This window comes from Ochotona curzoniae, unplaced genomic scaffold, assembly GCF_017591425.1.
Source record: "Ochotona curzoniae isolate NIBS_2020 unplaced genomic scaffold, NIBS_Ocur_1.0 contig_4064, whole genome shotgun sequence".
NCBI classification, from domain to species: domain Eukaryota; kingdom Metazoa; phylum Chordata; class Mammalia; order Lagomorpha; family Ochotonidae; genus Ochotona; species Ochotona curzoniae.
Genome location: NW_024466107.1, coordinates 2,103,857 through 2,127,057, shown reverse-complemented (window position 1 = coordinate 2,127,057; position 23,201 = coordinate 2,103,857). Strand labels below are relative to the sequence as shown.

At 48.1% G+C, this 23,201-nt stretch overlaps 1 protein-coding gene across 2 annotated transcripts in view; it reads left to right on the top strand.

Moving 5' to 3' along the window:
* FARS2 (phenylalanyl-tRNA synthetase 2, mitochondrial) overlaps positions 1-23,201 on the top strand; it is a 323,779-nt gene that overhangs the window by 56,774 nt on the left and 243,804 nt on the right. For both annotated transcript variants that reach the window (XM_040984028.1, XM_040984027.1), the window contains one exon: positions 10,135-10,294. In XM_040984028.1, the coding sequence (XP_040839962.1) occupies positions 10,135-10,294 (160 nt within the window). The remainder of the gene's footprint in view (positions 1-10,134; positions 10,295-23,201) is intronic.

The following is a 23,201-nucleotide window of genomic DNA, read 5'->3' as shown; positions in this document are numbered from 1 at the left end:
TGTGAACCAAGCATTAGTAAGCTGTGGGCCTGCTCGAAACATGGGGCTGTGTGCCATCGTCCTGGCTCCTGGCTCATCTGGAGCTTCAGAGATGACCTGCTTAATGGCAGGCTTTGGTTGCCTCCTGTTCTTGGGAAGCCCATCCTGGACAAGGCTAGTGTATACCTGATCTGTCTCCCCCTGCTCTGCTGCTGCTGCTGCTGCTTAGCCCAGTGAGAGAGACAGAGCAAGCTGCAGGTCACGCACAAGGAGAGAGGGAGGTGGCCGGGGCCCAGAGGGGATCTTACCATCGCTGGGGGCAGAACCATAAGGGCTCAGGGCGAATCCCAAGCGAGCGTGGTCACACGGGTCACACACGCAGAGAGGGTGCCACGTTTCAGGCAGTAGGTGCAAACGATTTGAAGGCAGGAAGACAGGACTGTGTGATGAATCCTGGGAACACGTGATGGGATGGGCTGGAACCTGGTGGTGGTAGAACTTGAACTTAGAGCAAGAAGCATGAACTACTGTAAGTGAAGAGTCCTTTTGTGTAGCTTCTTCAGTCTTTGAACTTCAGTTTGGAAAGAAAGAGGAGTCTTTAATCATTTTTAAGCCTAAAAGCAAGATGGACCAGTATTTTAGAACATTAATCCTAGTAAAATTAATTCTTGTCAATCAAGATTGAAGCTGGTAAGAGTGGTTAGGGGATGATTAAAACCAAGCCATCCTTGACTGCTTTCCCAGGCCACAAGCCGGGAGCTGGTTGGGAAGGTAAATAGCTGGAACATGAACCAGGACCTGTATGGGATCCTAGCTCATGCAAGGTGAGGATTTAGCTGTTGAGCCATCACGCTGGGCCTAAGTATGGTGTCTTAGGAGGGCTTTGCCCACTCTACCAAGATGCCAGCTGCTCTTGTTGAATTTTTTAAATTGCTCTTTTTCCTATCTCTCCCCTACCTACCTTCTTCCCTGGTTTTTCAGCTCCCTCCATCCTTTATTAAATGTTAATGTGCAACCTGAGTTCCTACTTGTGACCTCATTTCTTTCATGCACTCTATTGAAACTGGTTTATCTTGGATCATTTTTCACTACTCGTGTCACTTGCACTTCTATTTAATACTTTGCAAAGTGAGGATGCTATGTGCTCTGTCCCATGGGACTTAGCTTCTTAGCTGTATTACTTCAGGCAAAGATTGTCTTAGGAGCTTCACGTTAACTTACCAACTCCTTAAAAAATTGGAATGTGTTTGAAGTGGCTTCTTAAGTTTTGTTATGAAGCAGAATACCTCATAGTTGGAAAATGTTATGTCTTTGTAATACAGTCCCCCACATGTGTTAACTCTGCTGCTGTTGTACAGTGCCTGCTTTCCTGGGAAGTGTGGCCCAAGTGCTGTCTAAGTCTGTGCCTGGGGAGACGGATGGGACTGCTTCGTCGAGCGCTAGGTTGAAGTTAGGACAGAGGGCATTGTGTCCTTGTGCATCTGAGGGAGACCTGTCTCCTGTCCACCCCTGGCCAGCACAGGGCTTGTCTGCAGAGTGCCAGACAGAAGCGCAGTGTCACAGCCATGTCTTCCTTTCTGAAGAACTCGGCTCCAAGCAGCACTTTTTCTCCCATGGCCTCTGTGTGAGGATTGGTTATCTGCTCATCTTTTTGCACTGGTGATTGTAGGAACATGAATCTACTCCCTGTTCCCTCAAGGTTATCTCTGTGGGTTGGTTTGGCAGTTGTGGGCTGCCGGGTCGTGAGGGGAGTCACTTTTACTACAGTAATGAATTACAGTGAGGACGTAATGAGGCCGAAGGACTAAGAACAGTGCATCTTGTTGCCAGTTGGAACCAGCCTGTTTGTTGAGGTCTTGGAACACCTCTGCTTTCTGACAGGTGGGAGCTGTGTCTGGTTAGGTACTTATCTCAAGGGAACTTGGGAAGATGTGCATTGGAACAAATTGAAAAGATAAAAGCACAAACTTTGTCAACATAAGTTCCCTTATGTTCTGGACAGTGTTGCAGATAACTGGAAAGAGCTTAGGCTGTCAGAATGTCACCTCATCAGGGTAATTTTTTTGTTTTTATGCATTTTCAACTAAAGAAAAATAGGTACCCTTTAAAGATGTTTGTAAAAAAAAAATGTGAAGCCAAAATAAGTGAGAAGGAGTCAAGCTGATGCCATCAAATTTAGGCCCAGGCTACTCCCTGCTGGACAACCAGAAAAAAAAAAAGTCGATGCGGGGAAATGTATTAAGAGACCATCACTAATCTTGGGTGACTGGAGTTGTCTTTGGTCCCAAAGGTGCTGTTCTACAGGAGGACTTCTAAAAGGTGGAAGATGGGGACAAGGGAGGAATGGATAAGATCAGCTGCATGTTGGCCTCCATGTTAACATGGGCCTGTTGGAGTCATAGTCCTTACTCATTCTGTAGGAGATCCAATCCTTGGTCGTGCTGACTGGCATGGGCCAGATCACTTTATAACTTTAGCCAGCTTTCTGCTGGGGAAGCTGCGTCTGTTGGGTAGCCATTGCTGTGGTCATGCTTTGCTGTCAGGATGGTGCTGGGGAGCCATGTCTGTCTTCGGTGCTTCAGGGTTATGATCTGATGTGCATGCACAACCAGTTGAGATGTACACGGTACTGGCTCTCACTTAGGCTGTTAGTTTTTAGCTCTCTTCAGTTAAGGCAAGGACAAGGTGGTTTTTTTTTTTTTTTTTCATTGCTGATTGATGCAGTCAGTCTGCCACTTCGTCTTCCACATTGTCTTGTCCCGTCTTTAGATGAACCGTGCATCTGTAGACTGCTGGTTTCTTTGGGGACGTTGTTTCCATGAACTTCCTGTGGAACCTCAGGGGCTTCACTATTCTTCCACCCAAGTTTCAAGATCAATTTGAAATTTGTTCTTGCTTCACTTTGAGCAGAACTCATATTACTCTGATAGGGACCCATTGACTTATCATAGAGCTTTAAGTTAGATCTTGTTCAGTAGTTGTAACAATTTAGTACAAGCTTTTTTTTGGTGCAGAATGTTGTGAAATTCGTGTGTACTTTCTGAACAAAAGATATTTTCTATGAACTTGGTGAGTCTTTTTTGTGTATATAATGCATTTGAAAGGTAAGCATTATCTTTTTTGAGAACTTTTTTGTTCCTTTTGCAATATGGATGATTTAATTAGAACCCTCGTTGTATGTGTGATGCCCAAATCACCATGAGTTTGAGGAGCCACTGCAGCTGTCCTCGGTTCACGTGGTAGGTCCACTTCTCGATCTCCCACCTGACCTTATGCTTTTCAAACTGAAGCCAAAGAAAGTGGTCCTGCATACAGCACCGTGACAGATCCGATTCTGAGTCCGAGATTCCAGCCTGAATGCAGGCATCTGACATGTACTGAGTCATGGTGCGTACTGTTCTATCTGTGCAAGTATAGAATTCCTTATTTGAAAATGGGAAACGATCAGAGTTGCGTGAGGAAAGGAGATCATAGGAAATGATAGAAGCATCCGGTCAGGTAGCACACAGAGTGAGTTATCTGTAACCGTGGGCTGGTATTAGTGCAAGCTCTTGCCGGGATTGTTGGAAGGTCACCTGTCTGTCATGGACAGTCAAAACAGGGAAGCCTTTAGTGTCGCTCCGTGAGGCCGACTGCAGAGAGGTGGAACCCCTGATTAGGGGACAGTTTGAGTTGCCTGAAAAGAAAGATGACTGCTTTGGGGGCAACAGTACATTCCAGAATAACTCCCTGAAATTCTGTTTTCTGTCAATGCTTGTTCACTTGATGGATATTAATCTTCTAATCATTTGCTTTCCAAATATATATTTAAAATTGGGGCCTTCCTAAAAGGTCCTTCAACTTTCTGAATTTTAAATTGAATTGGTATTGCAATCTATTGCTGTTCTTAATCCCAATTAGAATGAACTTTTGCTACCTGTTATTTTCTCTTCTCTGAACCCCTCTGCCTGGCTTCCATCAGTAGTCGTAGTTGAGGTGGAATTTATGTTCGGGGTCATTTAGGTTTGCACAAGAACACTTAAGAAAATGTCAGAGAAATAAAAGAGCTCCTAGTGGAAAAACAAATGACCCAGCCTGTTGTGCCCAGTTAATGGATATCTAATTCAATTTCCGTGCTGTGCTGTTTCTCAAACCTCTGACTGGTGAGAGGCGGCCACTGGAGAGTCCCCGGAAGCACGGGCGAGGAGAGGGTTTGGGTCCTGGCTCGCCGTCTGAGGGGCTCAGTGATCATGCTCCCCCTGCCCTCCCTCCTGCAGGTTGCACTCCCTTAGTGCAAATGTCTTGGTGGATCTCCACAGTGTCACGCAGCTCCAAGGTTGCACTTCCATCAGCACTAACAGCTTCCCGCGTTTTGGAAGCCTTGCTCTGACGTGTTGTGCAGATGACCACTTTTCTTGTTTCTGAGTTTTCTGAATTTTAGTCTGTGGTGTGTTTTGGTTAAATCTGTATGCTGAATACAATACTAAAAAAGCAAAAAGTCTTGAATTGGCTGACTTCTCAGCAATGGTACTAGCCATGGCAGCTGTGAAGCCCTGGTTTGATATGAAAGATACATGTTTTTCTAGTGCAATAATCTGAATCCAAACTTAGTAAAATCAAGTGCCGTCCTGAATCCCCGCAGTGGAGTGTGTGTGACATTTTGGGACGTGGTGGAGGGTTTGGGTTACTTGTTTCAACCCTTGCCATTTCCCCCTAAATGTTTTTTGCTTTCCATCCTTTGTGGACTTATCACAGTAAGTTTACGGCAATCCGTAATTGAATCCTGTGATACACAAGTGGACTGCCAGATTATTCCATGCTAATCATGGGATTGCAGCCAGGATTGTTGTACTGTAATTACAGAATTACTCCTAGTGCACTTCCATTTATCTAAAGTAGTGGTTCTATGGGGACAGTAAGAGGATTTTGGGTGATGCTGTACACAATAGCGTTTGTAGCAGGTAGAAAGTACTGTTTAAATTAGAACATCCCTCACCGATGTAGCATCTAATCAATATCGTCAGGCGGGCACATCCCATTTGGAGAACAACTCTTCCTTCCTCTGTGCCCCGGAGTGTGAGTCTGCTGTGCTCCTGTGGGGACTGGGAGCCCCTGATGCGGTTGACACCCCCGTGCCGTGATGGTTGGATTGTGTCTAGAATGGATAGAAGGAAGATTCCCTGAGCACTCACTGTGTTCTACTTTAGACTGAGCACGTCAGGTTTAGTTTCTGTTGCCCAGAGTCGTCACCTACGTTTGTGGTCAAACAAGACGGAGAAAAGGCCGTAGTGGTCTGAAGCCTGAGGCTCTGACATGCTACTGCCCATGTGGCTTGAGTGGAAACGTAGCTTGCATTTTCCTCCGGTAACAGTTCGGTGATGTTGGTGGCGAGTGGGCTGTTCAGGCTTCAGAATGTAGAGAGCTGTGAGCTGCTAATGGGCAGTAGGCTGACAGGCAGATAGAGACGTATGCACAGGATTTCAGAATCTGGCTGTGTTGTTAGGAAGTGTCTAATTGGAGGACATCTGATGGGGAATCTGCTGTTTCTCCATGGAGTGTGTGTAAGGGACATGGGATAGGGGATGTTTGTTTTTACCTCCACATGTCATTTTGAAATATCCCTGTTGTTAAAGGACAATCTCTCTCTCTCTCTCTCTCTCTCTCTCTCTCTCTCTCTCTCTCTCCCACTGCCTTTGCTGTCCTCACATAACAGCTGTATAAAAGGATTCTTTTTCTTGCTGCCTTTAGCTGGCCATTGACTCTGCCCAGGGCCAGGAGCCATGCTCCGTGTCTCAGAGCTTGGTGAGCATCTTCTGGAGTTGACAGGGTGGTGGATGTCATCCTGCAGACTTCCTGTTTGTATCTTTGCTTGCTCAAAATAGGCTTATTCTACAAAATTCCACTCTTTCCCCCTTTTCTTTTTGAATGGTTTTAGCACCATGCATCTTGCTTTTGTTTTTCAAGATGTAGTTATGATTGTTTCTTTTTATTGTAAGTCTGGTTACAGTGACAGGAGTCTGACCCTTTCTGGGTTCCGAAGGTAGCTCTTGGAGCAAAAGCCTTTATGGCCCCATCAGTTACTGAGCGTCTTGGGGGGGTGCTTTGTACCTGGGTTCCTGTTTTGACCATGAGCACCCCGTTATCACTGAGGAAGTAAGCCTTGCATGTGCTGTTCCTCCTTCAGCTCCTTATTTTCCACTAATTACCATGTTCTGGCAGCAGTACCCATCCTGGGAACATGGCTTCATCTTCCCCTGTAGAGATATCGACAGCCCAAGTTGAGTGCTTGTGTAGAGCCATTTAGCAGTTGACCACTATATTTGAAATACTGGCATTTGAATCTTTTTCCATTCCACTTTCCAGCTTTCATTTCATTTATTACTCGCATTACAAGCACGGAGATAGTCTCATCAGGGAAGTGAATGCAGTATATTAAAGGTAAGGATTTACCTTGCACGCACCAGGATCCCATAAGGGCACCAGTTCCCATCCAGCTCCCTGCTTGTGGCTGAAAAGGCAGTAGAGGACGGCCCAAAGCCTTTGGACCTTGCGCCCATGACTCTTAGGGGGTGAACTAGCAGACAGAGAATCTTTCTCTCTCCTGTCTTTAACATGTATCTTTCCAAATAAGAATAAATACTTAATTAAAAAAAAAAAAACTTACTGCCTTAGTAGAATGCTAGTTGGACATAACACATTAAAACTGAAAATACTGGAAATTATATTACTACTGACTGATGATCACCTGTATTTTCTCTTCTTCTTGGTACTTTAATGTACTGCATTCACTTCCCTGATAAGACTATCTCCGTGCTTGTAGCAGAAATTGTATGCTTAGCTTTTTTTTGTGTATATTTACCTATTATGTTTTGTCTGCTCTTTTGTTTTCAACATTAAAAGCATGTAGCTTATACTTTGGTTGTGTTTTGTGGTTGAACTGTGTGTGTGTGTGGTTTTTGGAGAGTTGAGTTAAATTTATTTACATTTATTGATATGAGGTATATACTTGGTTTTAACTGTGTCCTATAAGTCATCGTATTTTGTGGTTAGATAAGCACTGTATGTATGAATTTTTTAATTTTGCTTTTGGCTTTTAAGTTCTGCCGCTATTTGGAAAGATTGCATTTTTGTGTTAGGATTATTTCTGTAGTTACTCCTTTTAAATGCCATTCTTCTGTTCGTTTCTATTTCACTTTTTGTTCTCTGTTCTGTCCGTAAGGTGCTCTTCACTGCCCGCCAGCATGACCGTGTTCTGCTGTGATGTGCTGTCTCCCATGTCTTAGTTGAGATATTCCTGCTCTGTTTGAACATATATTGATCACACGTTAGTCTTCTAACTTCATTCCAAGCTTAGCTTTGTGCTGAAAATTTCCCAGTTTTTACTGCTTCAACAGAGCTCATGGTCTGATCGATTGCTCAGACAGAACTCGTGAATGTGGCACTCCCTATGATCTTGGTGTTGAAAGCCTTTTCCGTGGACTCTGAACTCAAAGGGCGAGACATTCTTGGTCCATGCTTCTTGAAGCTGAGGCAGTGGAACAAGTGGCTGCCTTGCTGCTTTGCCTTTGATGTGTCCAAGGAGTCTGAGGCCTGTGAGATTGCTTTGCTCCCGTCAGCTGCTGGCTGTTTTGTCCGGAGACCCTGGAAGCCTTTTGCCCTCTGTGGGGCTGGTGGGACCTTGCTCGCCTTTGCCCTTCAAGGATCTCTTTACCTGGTGCCCTGGTTCTGTTTCCTGTTTTATGTCTTTCAGGGCCTCCAGTTGTGTCAGTGTCCCTTCTTTGTTGTTCTTCCATTTCTGCCACTTTCTCTTTTTCCCTCATGATCCTTTCCGCGATTACTTTTTTTGAATTTTTTTGTTTTCGTTTTTTGGGTCTTTCCTGCTTTTGCTCATCCCTCTTGGTAAAATCTTTGGTGATTCTTGTGCCAGTGTTATACTAGTTCTTAGACAATATTTTTATGTTTCTTTTTCTCTGATTTTTCTGAGTGGATTCTTTTTTCATTTCTTTATGATTTTCATCCACTTTTGTTGTTAGCTTTTGGGTTCTTAACTAAGGCAGCATTTTTTTTTTTCTTTTGTCCCTACGTGCTTGTTTGTTCATGTTGCTTTTTAGTATTCATTTACAATTCGTCCTGCTTTGGGGTTTTATTTGTGGGGGATGACGGGACGTTTAGTTTAGTTCTTTCAAACCTTCTGTTTGGTTTTGAGTATATGTGCTGCAGAAGTGAGCACTCTGTCTGGTTTTGAGTGTATGTGCTGCAGAAGCGAGCACTCTGTCTGGTTTTGAGTACATGTGCTGCAGAAGGGAACACTCTGTCGGGTTTTTGAGTCACAGTTCTCTCTAGTTCATTGACTTTTCTTCTGTATCTTTAAAAAATATTAAGTTATACAGATTTCCTAACTCTGTGGTGCCCTCTTCTTTTAAATACTGCACTATTTATTTATTACTTTTCAATAGATCATGGTTTTTAATGTTTGCTTCTTTGGTTGTTTGGAGTTGTTCACCAGGCCTCACAGCCGGGCTGCATCCGGGGCCTCTTGTCTCACCTGCTCCTCTGGGTTGGCACGGCCAGGGCAGCAGGCGCTCCCTGTAGCTTTACACTGGGCTTTTCTTCCACCCTTATGCTTTCTTGTAGAGTTTTGTTCAGCAATCCTTCTTCCTTCTATTTCTTGTTGGATTTGTCTAGAGGTTTGGCTCTAATTAGCCATTCCACCATTATTAGAAATGGCTATTTACTGAACATTTTATTAAGACATCCATTTTTAAATTTCATGGTATTTCACCTTAAAAGAAAGATTTATTTGTTCAGTTCCTCCATCCCAAGCCAGGTCTCCGAGCAGGCAGTGGTGTGCTGTGTTGGCCAGGTCTCCGAGCAGGCAGCGGTGTGCTGTTAGCCAGGTCTCCGAGCAGGCAGCGGTGTGCTGTTAGCCAGGTCTCCGAGCAGGCAGCGGTGTGCTGTTAGCCAGGTCTCCGAGCAGGCAGCGGTGTGCTGTGTTGGCCAGGTCTCTGAGCAGGCAGCGGTGTGCTGTTAGCCAGGTCTCCGAGCAGGCAGCGGTGTGCTGTTAGCCAGGTCTCTGAGCAGGCAGCGGTGTGCTGTTAGCCAGGTCTCTGAGCAGGCAGCGGTGTGCTGCGTTGCTGAAGGTGGGACTGCTTTGTTTACTTGGTAAAGCAGGTTATCAATAATGAGAACTGTGACTAACAAAGATAATGAAGAAAATTTAGCTTTTTATTTAAGATCTATTTTTATTGGAAAGTCAGATATTCAGAGAGAAGGAGAGACAGAGAGGAAGATCTTCTATCCACTGCTTAACTCCCCAAGTGGCCACAATGGCTGGAACTGCACTGATCTGAAGCCAGGAGCCTGGAGACTCTTTGGGTCTCCCATGCAGGTACAGAGACCCAAAGCTTTGGGCTGTCCTCAGCTACCTCCCCAGGCCACAAGCAGGGAGCTGGTTGGAAAGCAGGGCTGCTGGGATTAGAACTGGCACCCATATGGCATCTCGGTGCGTTCCTGGTGAGGTCTTTAGCTGCTAGGCTACTTCGCCGGGCCTGAAAATTTAGCTGTTGTAGTGTGCCCAGGTACTCTGCATTTCCCCATGTGTTTTGTTCATCATACATTATTAATTTTATTATTCTCATTTTTTAGATTGGTAGTGATCTATTTAATGGATCCATTTCACTGGATTGCTGGAGTGTGGTTTAGGCTTTTGTCCTGGACTTGGGAAATATATGGTTGGCAAATTCTAGCGTGTTTTCTAATCCTGTGAAGTATATCATATTTAATTCCTAGACTGTACTGTCTTGCTTAGTTTTGGGTCATGCTTCAAGGGCTGTGTAGGATGGTAATTTATGGATTGAAAATCGAATTCATTGCTGTTCCCACCAAGCGACAATGCCTCTTGCTGAGAAGTGTCTCTGGGTTCAGGCACAGGCACACGCACGCGTCGTCCGAGGTGAGGCCCGTTGCGTCTCCCTGGGCCTCACTTTGCCGCGTGGCACCGGCTCTTTATGCAGTTGTTCCAACATGAATGCTCAGTAAACTTACAGACACTTAAGTTGCATTTCTGATTTCTACTTTCTGTCTTAAAGTAGAGCTTGTTTTCGGTGGAATTTCTTCCTGTGTATGGACGGGTCGGGGTACTGTGCACTGACCTGGGTTGTCCCTCTTGGTCTGCAGTTGTTCGCTGGTGTGAGGGATGGAGAGGACTTGCAGCTGTTTGAACGGAGTTCTCGATCCGCCCATAAGCAAGAGACACACACGCTGGAGGCTGTGAAGCTCGTGGAGTTTGACCTGAAGCGGACGCTCAGCAGACTAATGACACATCTCTTTGGAGAGGGTAGGTACTGAAACCCCTGCTTCCTGGAGGCTTGCGTTCGGCAGTTACCTCTTCTGAGTCATGCAGGCCACTTGCTTCCGGTTCTCTTTTGGTCTAACTTGTAGCTTCTTGATACTATTCTTCGTGGAATAGAACTTACACATTTCTTGGTTTGTCTTGATCAGCTGAGGGATTTAAAAAAAAAAAAAGGCATTAGCTAGAGGAGGGAAAATGACAACTTTGCTAGGGCTGTTATGGGAGTGAACCTGTGCGAGGGAAGAATGCCGGGGCCCCGTGTTGAGATTCAGTCACCAGGGCGAGCATCCTGACCATTGGCACGAGCCCAGCAGGAAATGGAATCTGGTTACAGATGACTGTTTTCAGTGGCCAGAATATTAACAGGGAGGGTGCCGTCAGGAGTGATGCTGTGAGGATGTGGGCTCTAGTTTTGATTGGTTGCCCCACGTCCCTTGCCTCCTCCAGTGATTCATTGATTGATGATAATGTTTTCTTTATTTTTATAAGGATGTAAATAGGAGGGTGGGAGATATGCGGAATTGTGACCTGCATTTAAGAACTTGCTCTTAAGGTAGATTCATAGCATGATTATAATTGCCTTCTGTTTTATTTGAGATCAAAAAGCAGGTAATCAAAATGTAATCGACATAAAAATAAATCATCCTTGCACTGTTCAGTTGATAAATTGACCTTGTGAGTTTTGTCCTGAAGTGTATTTCTGCGTAAGCACCCCCAGGATCAAGAAGATGAACTAGGGGTTTCCTCTGCTTGTCCCCAGATTCCACGTAGGTTCCTGACCAGCTGCTTTCTGTCTCCGCTCGCACTGTTGTGTTTACGTAGTGGGCCTGCAGTGTGTGCTTCTCTGCTCGCACTGTCTCACGTGGCGTAAGCCTGAAGTTCAGCTGTGGGGAGGCGTATGGCACTGTTTCCAGTTGAGTGCAAAGCTGAATTCCCTTGCAGAGTTGATCTATTCCCTTACTGTCAGGCCATGAGGTACTTGGCAGGTTTTTGCTGGAGCAAGTGAAGCCTCCGCCGACCTTCACGGAAAAATTCTTTTATGCGTGCAGGTACTGTGTGTTCTTGGGTGGATCCACAGGTATTTAAAGACTCAGTCACACTTTCTAAGAAACGGCTAAGCTGTTTCCTGCAGTGGCCGTTGTGCTAGGAGTGTGTGAAGGTTTCATTGGTTATGCATCTGCAGCAAAAGTTGACTTGAGCCATCCTTTGAAGCTTGGCTGCTCTGGAAGGAGTGTAGAGCGTGAAGAATGTCTCCAAATTAACAAGCCAGAGACAACCTTAGGGAGAAGTGAGTCACGTGAAGGTGACACACGATGCTTATGGAAGGAGTGCTTGGCAGATGAAAACATGCTTCCTCTTCCGTCAGGGCTGACGCAGTGAAAACCACCGTGCGGTCGACTCTGTCATTTTCCCACGGATATAACAGAAGAAGGTGGAATAGAGTGGCTTAGCCTCGTGTGGTGATTCCAGTCACCAAGGGGAACTTTCCTGTTTGTCGCTGCTTTGGGCTGGCCTCCAGACATCCCGCGGCCCTTGCACGCTGCTTTGCTTAACTGTGGTGGGATTGTTCCCCAGGGTCTATTGTCCTTGGTGGTTTGGTTCCCAAGTACTGTGGCGTTGGGAAGCAGGGAGGCGCTGTGCAGACCCAGGGAGTTAGCACAGCAGGCTTGTTAGACACCGAGTTTGACGCTGTCCAGCCTTCTCTCTGCTCCTGGTTCAGGGCGTGCACTCCTTCCTCTGTTTCCTCCGCTCTCACTCCCACTGTTGTCGTCAGCGCCGTGAGGGGGCGCTCGAGCTGAGCCCCGAAATGGAGTCTTCTTCCTCAGCAGCCTTCCTCAGGTATGTTGTTATAGTGGTGAAAAGCTGTGTTTGACGTAGTCTCCTTGTGATTCACGGAACCTCCTGAGCTCTGTGTTAGCAGTGTTAGAAAGAATGTGTTAGCTTCAGGACGGAATCTTTCCAGGATATAGGAAACAGTGTTAGAGAGTGGGTAGACACACGGCTTCAAGTCTATTCCAAATATTTTATTTTTACAACTTGATGTGAAGTTAAAGATTAGTTAAATATGACACATGTTGTGATTTGATGAAACTGAGTAATGTGGATGCGTGGATGGTCGCTGTTGCTATTCCTGACTGTGGATTTGAAGTCATTCACGTGAAAGTGACATAATGTGAAGTAAAACCAGTTCCCGGGAGTGCTCATGTGGGAATCCTATTATAGCCAGCTTCTCTTTGCTTTCATGATTTCAAGAAAGGAATTTTGAGTTTTTATTAAACAGAATTATAATCTGTGTCTCATTGAAATACAGAGAGATGCCCTGGCTACTGGCAAGCGAGAGGTGGACAGAAGCATTGTGGTTCTTCAGGGACGTAGTGGAAGGTTCATCTCATTCTGGCGTTTGTCTCTTTCTTTTTTTTTATTATTATATTTTTGACAATCTTTACATAGTTAATTAGGGTAAAGAGGTTCAGGGGCTCTTGGAAAGTGGGTAACACTATTATTTCCATATTGTTTCCTTCATGTTTAAAGGGGGATATTAAGGGAGAAGGTCCACCCAGTTTCCCACCCACCCCTGTCTCTTTTTTAAGTCTTATTTATTTTTATTATAAAGTCAGATTTACACAGAGAAGGAAGACAAAGATCTTCCATTCACTGGTTCACTTCCCAAGTGGTCATAATAGCTGGAGCTACGCTGATCTGAACCCAGGAGCCTGGAGCTTCTTTGGATCTGCCATGCAGATGCGGGGTCCCAAGGCTTTGGGCCGTCCTCTGCTGCTTTCCCAGGCCGCAAACAGGGAGCTGGATGGGGCATGGAGCAGCCGGGATATGAACCGTGAAGTTTATAGATCCTTGATGTCTAGAGAAAATTTGTCTTGTCTCAGGCCTCTCCTTGGGAGTACCGCCTGGCTCACTTCTTCCCTTCTTCCCTCTCCATTTTGCTTCCTCTGCTGGTGGCTGCTTGGTGGTAAAGTCCCCACGTGCCACATCATAACCACTGACATTTTCAATAGAAGATCACTAACAATCTTCAAATTTGTTCTTTCTCTGGTTAATGAGTGGTAACTGCTTCAACAGGCTTTAGAAATACTCAAAGACTGTTTTTGAATTTGCTTTTTATGGTGTTACTATTATTATTAGGGATTGATTTGTTTGTTTATTTAACCTAGATAGCCCCTGTCCTCTAGGCTGGGCCAGACCAAGGCCAGGAGCCTCAGTGAGGTGGCCCGTGCGGGTGGCAGTGCTTGTAGGCCATTAGCAGAGCGCTGACTGGAAAATGGGCAGCCTAGACTGGGACAGGCATGGACATGGGGGTCACAGGTCCAGTGTCCCGTGCTTAGTCACAATCGCTGGCTGGTGGTTTTCACCTTGCCTTATTATCACTGTTGGAAAAACCAAATTAAAAATCAAAACATACTGTTTCCTCATGGCAGTGTGTTATTGTTATAGCCGTTTTAGTTTCTGTTTTTTTTCCCTTCCTTCATAAGTGGTTTATTATTTCCTGCTAACATTTCAATTGCACCAGCATCCCAAGGCTATTAAAAGATAGGTTATCATCTTAGAATTAAAGAGAAAACAACCCTTATACTTCAGACGACTGTTTTTTTTCCTCCACAAATTTGTTGTCATTTTTAATCTTTTTCGGTCATTTTCTGTATGCATTTTGTACTGTATTTCACAGCTTGTTTCTCTCAGAACAGCTAAGGTGGGGATTGAGGATTCTGACATTTTAATTTCGCTCTGCATCCTCCAGGGTTTGCTGCCTTTCTTTGGCATCGTGTCTTTGCTAAACATTGGAATCCCCTTTGTAAAGCATCCGCGTCATAGTGGGATAGCGCAGTCCTCCGGGGCTGACCGTGTGTCACCCTGGGGAAGCCGTGTCCTTTCCCCTTTGTTCAAAAGCCTGGGGGACTGTGGAGGGCCCTGGAATGGCACCTTCCAGGTCCCCTCCTAACACACTGGCCGAGGAGTGTGCAGGGCGCCATGGGCAGGGTCATGGCCTTGGAACATTCCTTCAGCTTCCAGGAGCCTGTTGGCCAGAGGATTAACCAAAGACTGAATGTGGCTGGAGTGGAAAGTCTGCCTTCTCCAGAGCGGACAGAGTGATGGGGTGCTGGGGGATAACTTTATCTCTGTACTTTCTGTGGTTGTCGAGGCCCCGAAAGTCACCTACTTGTCATCTTGCTGAGGAACTTGACCCCGTGTTGTGAGTTACTAGGCCTGCAGTGGACTGTGAAGTGGTTATGAGGACCTGCCACCCACCCAAGTGGTTGGTCCACCTGGAAAATGGGTTTCTTTTCTGCTAAGTATGGGAGAGCAGAAGCATTCGTCGTCACAGGGAAGGGCAGGTGCAAGCTCACGCAGGTGCAGCTTTGACACATGCTCAGACACGTGTCACTTGGTAGGGAAATGAGACTTAAGCTCTTCCTCATATTGGAGGCCTTACTCTTACGATTAGACATCAGCAAGTGCCCAGTTGACCTGGCTGTGGTTGTAACTGGTTCCAGTTAGACTTTTATGTTAGTTGAAACCATTTGCTTCCCCTCTCTGGGCCTCCAAGATAATTTTTGATTTAAAAAACTGTTCTTTTGGGTCCAGCACAATGGCTCAACAGGATAACCCTCCTTTTTCAATGCCAGCATCCCGTGTGGGCACCAGTTCATGTCCTGGCTGCTCCACTTCCCACCCAGCTCCCTACTCGTAGCCTGGGAGAGCAGCAGAGGACGGCCCACTTGAGAGGATTGGTCACCTGAGCCATTGGCCGTGGGAGTCCTGGCTCCTGTGCTGCTGTCCCGCGCCCTGTCCCAATCACTGCCCTGGGCTGTCAGTCTGCTTCCCAGCTGTGTGCTCCGGAGTGTCTGTGGATGCTGGGAAGAGCTTGTTTGCACCAGCTTAGAATATACACCCATTTCTTTCTTTTATTTAACTTTTGTTGATGTTTATGTCATTGATCAGATCAGGGAAAAGTGTGCAAGCCCACCCGTGTTTACTCAGCTTTCCTGTATGTGGAGGAGGGGGTCCATACAAGGGCAGAAACCACGCCCAGCCTCCCGACCACCTCAGTACCTGGGCGTGGGGAATGGCCACCCGATGTCATCGCAGGGTCCCCGTGTGGAGCATGCTCAGAGGGTTCTGCTCAAGTGCTCGCCATAGTTCTGAGATGCTGTTGATATCGCTGCTCCGAGGAGGAGGACATCCCACAGTCCGCTCCAGAGTCTCCATTTGCCCAGATCTTTGCTGTCAGGCTTGCCGTGGGTAGCTGAGGAATGAGTTCTGCCCTCCTTTGTAAACCAGTGGGTGGGCACCATCCTACCCATGCCTGTCTGCCGTGTGTCTTCATGAGCTCCAGCCAGCCACACTGATCTGTTCTCATGGCCCCATGTGCTCAACTCAAGGGCACTGCTGCCTTCTCCCCTCATTCTCCTTCCCTCCTGGGCGCGGCTGGGTCCTGGGAGGCCGTCTCCTTGGTTACCACCAGTGCCCAGTGGCTGGAGGAACACTGCTGGGTACATTTCCACAGAGAACGGTAAAAGTTTATGATGATCCTGTCCCATAATTTTTATAAATTTAAATTTATAATTTATTTAAATCTTATTTAAATATATAGTTTTAGAACACATTAGACATATTTTCATGTGTCTCTTTGGATATCTGAAACATACTTACATTTAAGGTTTCCTGTTCATAATTAGTATTAATCCCGCCTAGAGGGAACTGCTTTGTGCTGGCCTCCGCGGCTGGCTTCCGCAGCGCTGGCCTGAGCCTGCAGGGTCCTGTTTGCTGAGTGTTTGCCCTCTCTCCGTTTCCCTCCCCGGTTCACGTCTACCTCCTGCACCGTGCTTGATTGCCTTCCCCTGGTCCTTCTGTTGGAATCTGTGCGGAGGCTTCATCGGGAGCTGAACGGCACGCTGTCCAGCCCTGATGGATGAGAGGTAGTCAGGGGAGTGCTCAGGGCCTGGGATCCGAGCTACAACCTCAGGATGTTTCTGTCATCTCCTGGTCCCAGCGCAGATTTTAATCTGAAGCCAGCCTCCGGCTTCAGGCCTGGAGCCTGTCTGGTTCCAAGCCTGTGTACTTCTCCCTCACTGCGCTGCATTCCTGCTCTCTTGAGGCCTGTGGAGGAAATACTCTTGTTTCCAAAAATAGCCTTTACCTTTTACAAAAACTGTATCTGTCACTGTCCATGTTAGCAGCACAAGATCTGTTGGTCCATTGTTGGGGAGTGTACTGTTTGGCTGCTGTCTAGTTTTGCTTTCGGCTTTCCTCCAGCAGGGGGCAGCAGAGGGCTTGTTGACAGATGCACCTGACTGATCTTGGCATTTCCTGACTTTACTGTCAACTGAGATTAGACCATAACAATGGTCTGGGCAGTATTACTGAAAACAATAATAGTAATAATTAGTGTGCAGCGTGTAAGTTAGCCTTCCATGTGTGGGTACTGAGTGAAGACACATGGTGTGTTAGCACAGTGCTTAGTGCAAACTAAATAAGCAAGCAGTGTTCGTTATAATCTTAGGCACTTAACCCAAACATTTTTTCCCATGGAAGAGAAGGGATGTGATAATTATGAGTTGGCTTCTATGGCAGTTGGTTTACAAGTCACCTGTTGACTATTGTCTGGCTGTGGAGCCCTCCCTGCATTAGGATCTCCACACGCATTCTCTCTCTCTTTTTCTTAAGATTTATTTATCTTTACTTGAAAGGCAGATTTATGGAGAGAAGGAGAGGCAGAGAGGAAGATCTTCCATCTGTTGGCGGCAACGGCTGGAGCTGAGCCGATACGAAGCAGGTCTCCCACGTGGGTGGCAGACCCTCAAGGCTTTGGGCCATCCTCCACTGCTTCCCAGGCCACAAGTAGAGAGCTAAATGAGAAGTGTACTGGTGCCCATGAGGGTCAGCGTGCCAGCCCCTCACACATTTCCACAGTGAACTGTCACCCGCTGTCCCTGAAACAGGTACCCATGTTCCTGGACATCACAGGGCTTGCAGCCCAGCAAACCCTGCAGAGCTTCTTGGTGGGACATGCCCGACCTCCAGGCCACCCTGACTTAGCAGCCCAGTGCCTTTGGTGTCAGGGGTTTTCTCCTGTGCCTCGGGCCTGAGAGAAGCTGTGGATTGCAGTCCGGCATCCCCAGAGGGCATCGGAGCGCTTGGCACTGACCAGGCACGGGCCAAGTTCAATGTTTCAGGCAGGATTTCTACTTCATCTGAAAGGCTCCTGCTCTGTTGTGTTCATACTGCTTTCCACCGCCCACCCCTGCCCGAGTCGACAGACTGGTATTTTCAGATCATCAGACCTGGGCCTGGTTGGTGGTTCTCATCGGGAGTGAGGCAGTGAAAGGGTGAGAAGCAGCTGAGGTGCCTGAGTCTGTGCTGGCCCTTGGCACATGCTGCCTCACCCACCCAGGTCTCTGACTGGCAGAGGCTTGAGTATGCGCCTTCTGTTGACGGGGCTGAGGCTGTCTTTAAAACCGTGGCAGTCAGGAGGGCTGCGGACAGAAGGGGCCGTGCTGTGGCCGAGAGCTGTTAGCTGCCCACTTGCTGCTTGAGCGACCCAGGAGTGGTCCCTTATCCTTGGATGAAGGAAACATACAGCACTTGATTTCCAACAGTGTTGTGACGTGACATGCGTACTTGATCATATCCACTTCAGACCCGGACCTCCATCCAGAAGGCTCCTGTGTGTGAAGGGTCCCAGGGGGCCAGTCTGGAACAGCCCTTCCACGTGCAGAAGACAGAGCTGTGGGCAGGGTTCCCTCAGCAAAGCTGGGGCTGGGGCCCAGTGGTGTGCTCGTCTTTCCTGTGGCTGGAGCAGTGCTGGCATCTCCTGCTCTGTGCTTGGGGGGTTCCTCACCAGAGGCGTCCAGTCCCCTCTCAGGGAGGAGAGGCTGGGGTTAGTATCAACTTGCTGGAAGGAGTGCTATTATCCCGCCTAGTTGCTGCGACACTGGACTCCAGGGCAGGTGGCTCTGTGGACCTGTGGCATCCACGTGACACACTCAGTAGTGACAGGTTTGCAGGGCCCAGACGGGGTGGCGTGGGAAGTGGTGGATGGCTTCCTGCAGCTTATGGGGCAGGCTCTGGAGATGGAATCATTGTGCGTACCCCCACTCGGGCGCTTCGGGCCTGACATGTGGCGCTTTCCCTCCCCCTTAGCTTTTACTGCCAGTCACACGTGGCTGAGTCCAGAAAGCACTGTCTTCTTACATCCGCAGGAGATGCACATGGCTGGCAGGGGGCAGGGATTCAGGCTCCTGGTTAGGGAGGTGGGAGCGTGGCCTTTGAGCAGCAGAACCCCGGATTGTCCAGAACCTGAGTTCACATTTGACCTTCTAGGTCACGTTAGTGGGAAGTGCTGTACCATAGCTACAGAAGGCAGGTTAGCAGAATTGATTGAAATTGGCAAAGCTGTTTCTCTGACCTTCCATAGCATTGTGTTGCATCATTGCTTTGATGGTGAAATGTTAGGTGTGCTGCAAGCAGACCTCCATAAGGGGCTTCGTGTTGATGTGGGTGTGCTACTTGGAAGAGAGAGCAGAAGGAAGTGTTACGGACTCAGGTGCGGAAGCTTTCAGATACGATTAAGTCAAAAAAACGCACAGGGTGTTGTGTGTGGTATGCTATTTCCATGGAAGAAAGGAGGGAAAAGAGATACAGGGCTCTGTGTTTACTTACCCCTGGCAAAGATGAGGAAACCTTGCGGGCCTGAGGTCTAACACAGGGACACAAGTGTGACATCCCATGATGCCTGGTTCGTGGTGACATGTATCCTGTGATAGCATATGGATTTCCAACCCTGTGAATCTGTTGCTTTTTCAGGATGGAAATAAAACTACTAGAATAGAGAAGCTGAGGGAAAAATGGTCTGCATTCTACTTATAGCTAATTCAGAGAGGCATAAGCAGAGCAGCTGGCACACGCAGTGGCTGGTCATGTCCCTCGTTGGGTTGCGGTTGTCTAGGGTGATCCCAGGCTGCTCAGGGTCTCCGCGCAGCCAGAGCACAGCCTCTGCCTCCGCTCTCCGTCCTCCTTGCCTTCCTCGCAAGCTGTGTACTGTCCAGGAAGCATTGAGGAACAGCTCTGGTTTTCAGATCACTGCTTTCTGTTACGGAAATCCTACTGAAAGCCGAAAGCCAAGCCGCAGGATTGAATTGCATTATTTGAGCGGTCAGTTTCAAATGCATTGGCTTCAGCAGAGGGGAGCCTGGGTGGGGTGTGGCAAATCACTGGTGTATGGGGAGTTTGGCTCATCTGTCTGTCAGCGTTTTGATTGTACCACTAAGGAAGCGGACTCCGAAGGCGAGAATCCTGCCTTCAGATACACAGTGTAAAGAAAAATGGAGAACAAAGTCTGTGCAATGAATGGAGCGTCAGGGAAGCTGAGTGTTTGTTAAGTATGAGAACTATTATGGGGGCAGACTGACATTTCTTTAATATTTACAGAGACAGAATGTGGAGGTGTTCCAGCATTGTAGAGGAGCGAGGGCTGGGTGGGAAGAGACCACACACACACACACACACACCTGCACGCGCTTGGTGCTGATTGGTTTTGCCAAGGTGCAGAGGCTGAGGGGCTGGCACCCCGAGCACGTGGGTGCAGTGCTGCCATTGCCGTGTCCTGGCTTCTAGGGTCTCAGGTAGCCTCAGAGCTGAGAGTGGAGGCCACATCTCCTGCAGCAGGACTGAAGCAATGCCCCGACTGACCCGTTCTGTGGACTGCTTGGGGTGCTGCTGCCGGGCCCTGGGCGCTCCTGCTGCTGCGTGAATGCTGCATCTGTATTGAGAAAGCCTTGGGTGCCCGATTTCCCAAGAGGATCCCTGCCCTGGAGAGAATGCGGGCTCCAGCAGGGACCACACTCAGGGCCGCTGAGTAGCTATTGTCATGAAGGTAGCAAGATGGTCCACGGGAAATGCACTTAAAAGATAAGGTAGGGCTTTTGTTTTTGCTGTTAATAGAAACCCATAAAATCTATGGATTTGAGGAAATAAACCTCTGATGGATTTAATTTATCTCTGGTAGAATGTATTTATTTTAAGATGTAGTTTTTCATGAACGTGTGGCAGTTCCCTCCTAGGTGATGGGGTAGAGGAAGCGGCCAGGCTCAGGTGGGTGATCCTCCTGGGGCTTGCAGGAAGAATGGCAAGACGTGGGAGACTCACCTCTGTGCTCGGCTGCAGGCTGGAGATCCAGGTGTGTGACGTCACAGCACTCTCAAAGATTAGCTTTATTGATTTCAAAGGCAGAGTTAACGCACAGAGACAGGGAGAGCTTCCATCCTCTGGTTCCCTTCCCAAATGGCTGCAACGGCCATGACCCGGCCAGGCCAAAGTCAGGGGACAGGAGACCCAGACTCAGGTTTCCTCCAGGTCTTCAAACACTTGGGCCCTTCTCCACTGCTTTCCCAGGAACACTGGCGGGGAGCTGGATTGGAAGCTGGGCAGCTGGGACTTGAACCAGTGCCCGTACGGGATGCCAGTGTGGCTGCTTGGCCTGGTATGCTGCAGCGCTGGCTCCAGGTGGTGTCCTTAGGGGATCCCGTCACTGCATGTGGCACTTTCACTGTCTGTGGGCAGCGCTGGTCCCCTAAATGCTGCTTTTTTACGATGTTCTGCTGTTGGCAGGAGTTGTAAGACCCTGCATGTGATTGGTTGGTTTGTTAGTCCTCTGCTCAGTTGTGTGTCCTGAGGTTTTGTACATTTGCATCTGTGCGTCAGAGTGACTGGCGCTCTCAGGACCTGCTGCTAGGGCATTGTTGATCCCAGAGGTGAGTCACTGGCACCGTGTGCAAGTCCCTTCCGCAAGAACTCAGTCATGAATGAGCAGCTGTGCTCGTGCGAGCTGCTGCTAACTCTGGCCTCTCAGAGGACCCGTGGCCCCCCGAGTTCTCTCCAGCAGCCTACAGCCAGGCCAGTGCCCCCGCAACACAAGAAGCGTTAGTGAGGTCCGCTCATCAGCCAGAAGCAATTGCCGGTGGACCTACAGGGCCTGTTCCCTTGGAGTGTGCCCAGGTGATCAGCATCAAGGAAAAGCCCCTGGCTGGCTGCGGTGAGGAGGGCAGGGTCCCTTGAGCGGCCCTCTGTGGAGGAAGTCATAGTAAGGGCTAGCAGCATCCCAGGTGCAGGAGTGGTACAGAGGGTTGTCCTGCTCAAAGCACGTGTCTTCATCCAGTGTATGTTTAAAGCTCTGATTCAGGCCAGTTCCGTGAACCTCTCTGAATGGCTGGCTCCTCCGAGAACCATGTTCCCACAGAAGCCTTTCTGGAATATCAGCTGAGAAACAAGCCCTTGCACTAAACAGCCTCATTCCCACTCGGTTACATAATGAACTATCGCTGTGTGGAAGGACATGGGTGAATCCTGAAACAAATGTACCAAGCGGAAGAGACCAGCCCAGGAGAGGGGAGGCCGTTCTGCACGGTGCCTTCCCGTCACATTTTAGGCAGTGTAAGTGGAGCAGTCTGCCTGGGTTCATGCTATGCCGCGAAGAGAGAGGGATGGCGGCAGCTCAGTGGGATGACCCAGAGGCCTGAGCGTGCACAGGGCAGATGTGTTTGTGACCTGGAGTGTGCTTTTCAGCTCAGGATATTGTATCCTTTCTACACGTGCAGTTTCTACCAATGTAAGGATACTTCAACAATTTCATGGAAATGGTTTGTGATTTTCACAAACTTTGTGAAGCACTTTTGTAGTTAGCAGCAGGGAGAAATGCTGTGTTACTTGAGTGAAACATACTCAGTTGATATTTGCCATCAAGCACAATTGATTACAAAAATACATGCAGCAACGGCACCACAGTGAAGGAGAAGTCCAGTTTTCTCCCGTTAATTTGGGGCAAGGAAAGGTCTCTGTGTTATCGAGGCCTATTACCATCTCTATATTTGTCTTTAATTTTAAAATAGCTTTTTCTGACAGGTAGCGTTTCTTTTCTTAAATGTCCATGCAAAGGTTTGGGCTCAGACACGCCTTGCTTGGCCCCGTCACCTACTCGTGGGTGACAGTGGTGCAGTACTGGATGTCACCAAAATCAAATAGTAGAAACACAGCAAAAAGTGGGGTCATTATTTTATTCATCTCACATTCAGATTTCCTCAAGATTTAAATTGCAGATAGGTTGTTTGGGGGTCAGAAAAATAGCATTTTAAATTCATTGTGCGTTACCATGGGGAATTGAACCCTTTAGCAAGGCTGTGATGTTGCTTGAAGGACAAACAAGATTATCCTATAAAGGACCCCGTGAGGGATAGGGACGCAGGTTAGCCCGTGACGGACACAGGTTAGCCCGTGAGGGACACAGGTTAGCCCGTGACGGACACAGGTTAGCCCATGAGGGACAGAGACACAGGTTAGCCCCTGAGGGACACAGGTTAGCCCATGACGGACACAGGCTAGCCCTGACGGACACAGGTTAGCCCATGAGGGACAGAGACACAGGTTAGCCCGTGAGGGACACAGGTTAGCCCATGAGGGACAGGGACACGGGTTAGCCCCTGAGGGACAGAGACACAGGTTAGCCCGTGAGGGACACAGGTTAGCCCGTGAGGGACACAGGTTAGCCTGTGAGGGACACAGGTTAGCCCATGAGGGACACAGGTTAGCCCGTGAGGGACACAGGTTAGCCCGTGACGGACACAGGTTAGCCCGTGAGGGACAGAGACACAGGTTAGCCCCTGAGGGACACAGGTTAGCCCATGACGGACACAGGCTAGCCCGTGACGGACACAGGTTAGCCCATGAGGGACAGAGACACAGGTTAGCCCGTGAGGGACACAGGTTAGCCCGTGAGGGACACAGGTTAGCCCCTGAGGGACACAGGTTAGCCCGTGACGGACACAGGTTAGCCCGTGACGGACACAGGTTAGCCCGTGAGGGACACAGGTTAGCCCGTGACGGA